Source organism: Pteropus alecto, unplaced genomic scaffold (genome assembly GCF_000325575.1).
Source record: "Pteropus alecto unplaced genomic scaffold, ASM32557v1 scaffold7, whole genome shotgun sequence".
Classification (NCBI taxonomy): domain Eukaryota; kingdom Metazoa; phylum Chordata; class Mammalia; order Chiroptera; family Pteropodidae; genus Pteropus; species Pteropus alecto.
Window position 1 is genome coordinate 64,108,809 of NW_006494614.1, and position 3,481 is coordinate 64,112,289.

Here is a 3,481-nt window from a genome sequence, read left to right on the forward strand (position 1 = left end):
AGAAGGAAAGTTCATTGTATTTACCTGTACTTTTGTCTTCCTTTCTGATGTTCTAAGTTTCCGTCTTTTATTGTTTTCCTTCTGTTTAGAAAAACTTCTGTAAGCCTTTTGTTTAGGGTAGGTCTGAGGGCAATAAATTCAATTTTTCTTCATCTAAAAATGTCTTGATTTCCTCTTCATTCCTGAAAGAAATTTTGGCTTGATATAGAAATATGGGTTGACAGTTTTCCTTTTAGCTCGTGAAAACTATCATGTCACTTTCTCTGGCTTCCATAATTTCTAATGAGAAAGCCATTGTCATTCAACTTGTTTTCCCCCTATAGGTAAGGCATCATTTCTCTCTGGCTGCTTTCAAGATTTTTCCCTTTGTCTTCAGTTTTCAGAAGTTTAATTATGATGCGTCTGGATGTAGATTTCTTTGGATTTATCCAAGTTGGAATTGATTAGCTTTTTGAATCTATAGGTTTATGCCTTTTGCCAAATTTGGTAAAATTTCAGACATAATTTCTTTTTCAGCCCCAATCTTTTTCTTCTTTCCTTCTGGAACTCTGATGAAACAAACATTTAGCTGTTTTGTTATAGTCACATAGGTTCCTGAGGCTCTGGGTTTTGTTTTTTTTTTTTTTGGTCTTTTTATTGGATAGGTTAATTTATATTGTCTGCCTTTGTATCCACTGATGCTTTCCTTTCTCCTTTCCACTGAGTTTTTTATTTTGCTTACTATATTTTTCAGTTCTAAAATTTCCATTCAATCATTCTTTATATCTTTTATTTCTTTGCTGAGGTTTTCTGTGTTTTTGTTTGTTTCAAGCATGATTATAATTGTCCATCAAAGTATTTTTATGATGGCTGCTTAAAAATCTTCATCAGGTAATTCTAATATCTATGTCATCTTAGTGTTGGCACCTGTTGAATATCTTTCTCATTTATGTTGAGGTTTTCCTGGCTCTTAGTATGACAAGTGATTTTCAGTTGTATGCTGGACATTTTGGGTATTATAAGACTCTGCCTTACTTAAATCTTCCGTTTTGACAGGCCACCTCATTACAGCCTGGCAAGGGTGGCAGTCTAGGCTCCCCTGCTGGCTTTTGCTGACAGGGGTAGGGTAGGGATGGGATTGTAGTTTTTTCCCCAAGATATTTGGCTGGAGTAAGGTGGGTATGATCTAAAGGTGATCTGTTTTGTTAGGCTCTTCCTTCAGCTAGTGAGAACGGCTTTACTTGGAGGCCTTTCTTTTGTTCCCTATTTCTTGGGCTACAGGTTTCCCAGTAACTGGTTCCGGATATATGAAACAGGAGAAAACCCTAGGGACTCACAGCATGCCATTCTTCGGTCCCAAGAGCCCTAGCTGGTCTGCCTTCATCTCTCCACCTGTGACAGTCTTCTGTTTGCTTTATAAATGCCCAGGGTTGTTAGCTGTGCTTAGCAGGAGGAATAGGGAGAAGAGCATGGCCTCCGTCTGTCCAGATATGCAAGCACAACATGTGCTTTCCCCCCAAACTTTTGTACTAAGGAAAATGGCCTTTTATGAGAAGTGGGATTTATTTGAAATGGGAGCCCCATCCTGGAAAACAGAGATAGCCCTGGTTTAGACCCCAATGATAGTGTCTGGATGCTGGGATAGTTCTTAGCCCAACAGGCACCGGGATTTGGGCAGTTTTACCCTGGACACCCCTGGGAAGTTGACTTTTTTCCCTTTGACTTTACTCAGTTTGCGCATTTTAAAGAACTGAAACACTCTAAAACTCTGACTTGAGCTTTAGAAAACAATTTTGTCTAACCCTTTTCTTAGGTAAAATGGTTGATTTTATGATCCAGGCTACTCAGAGGTGCTCATTTATGTTCATAAGTTTGCTTGAAAATTCTGTTTACATTAAAAGATGAGAATCACGGGGAAAATACTTTGAGAATCACAGACAAAAAAAAAAAAGCAGCAAAATGCTGACAGATGTTTTTCTTTTCAAAAAAGGAGATATTTAAAAATTAAGACTGAGTATCCCGAAATTCTATAAATTGAATGTACAACATTAAAATATGTTTTAATGACACTGAAGACAGACGAGAGAGAGAGAGAGAGCGAGAGAGAGAGAGAGAGAGAGAGAGAATGAGAGAGAGAGGAGAGAGAGCCATTGGGGTGAAGAGAAGTAGGAGTAAGTGGGAGAAGAGGGTGGGGGGGAAGCAGCCATCCTCCACACCTCAGAGAGAAAGGAGATGGAGCATGAACAGGAGAGGCCCACTTTGTAAGTGTGATCCAGCACCAAACATGAAGGGCTGTTAGTCCGTTAACTACCAATTTCAGCTTTTCCAGCTTCTCTTTCCCCTCAAGCCTCAAGCAGCTCTGGATAGTGCAGTGGTTCTCAACCAGGGGCAATTTTATACCCCAGTGGAGATTTGGCAATGTCCGAAGACATTTTTGGTTGTTACAACTGGGTATGAGGGCTATTGGCATCTAGTGTGTAGAGCCCAGGGATGCTGCCAAACACCTTACAGTGTACAGGACAGCCCTCCACCACAAAGAACTATCCAGCACTAAATGTCAGTATCGCCATGATTGAGAAATCCTGGAATAGTGTGACATAATCAGAGCGATTAATATCTGGACCATGGTAGGCAGCGATTGAAGGAACGGTGCCCATTACATCACGGGGGGTCAGCTCCAATGTCCCCTCTCCTCACCGCTCCCCCCTGCCCCCCTTTTAGCTGTGCCCTCAGATTTTCCAGGAGCAAAGTGCTAACATGTGCTCCCTTCCATCTGTGTTTCAGTGCCCATACCAATGCAATCTCAAACTGCTGTTTTACCTTCAGTGGCCATTTCCTATGTACAAGCTCTTGGGATAAAACCTTAAAAATATGGAACGTTCATACAGGGGAGTTTCGAAACCGTGGAGCCTGTGTGACTCTGATGCAGGGCCATGACGGTTCTGTAAGCTCCTGCCACTTTGCCAGAGACAGTGAGTAATAAACACAAAGAAAGATTCTTTACCTATGGGAATGCTGGGGCAGAGTTCTTCGTGTTTTATTCACGTGGACTTTCCTTAGTACAGGCAGTCGATTTCTAATCATGCTTACATTAGGGTGGATTTATTTTCCACGGGAACAAAAAGCCAAGAGAGACCTTCATAGGCACAAGTTTGCAAGTGACAGAAACTCAGCTCAATGTAGCTTAAGCAACAGGGGAAATTTATTAACTCCTGTAATGGGAAAGGTCAGGAGCAGGTCTCGCTTCAGGTGTGGCTGGTTTCAGACACTCAGACAAAGCTGTCAGGGAGCCAGATCTTCTACTCTACCCCTCAGATCAGCTTTCCTCTTGATTTGGCCTTTCTCCTCAAGTAGGCAAAGATAGCCTTTGGTGATCCAGGCCCAAAGCAGTTCGGTCACTGGCAATCCTGGAGGAAGAGAGATGCTCCTCTGATGGTGACAGCACAAGTTCCAGGGAAAGATTCCCAGCGGCTCAGCTTGGGTCACATGCCCATCTCTGAAC

The 3,481-nt window shown here is 42.1% G+C and overlaps 1 protein-coding gene across 1 annotated transcript in view; it reads left to right on the top strand.

Annotated features, from left to right (window-relative positions):
- The window catches only part of WDR88 (WD repeat domain 88), a 61,891-nt gene that overhangs the window by 42,630 nt on the left and 15,780 nt on the right, over positions 1-3,481 (top strand). The window contains exon 7 of the mRNA XM_006926890.3: positions 2,764-2,951. Within this exon, the coding sequence (XP_006926952.1) occupies positions 2,764-2,951 (188 nt within the window). The remainder of the gene's footprint in view (positions 1-2,763; positions 2,952-3,481) is intronic.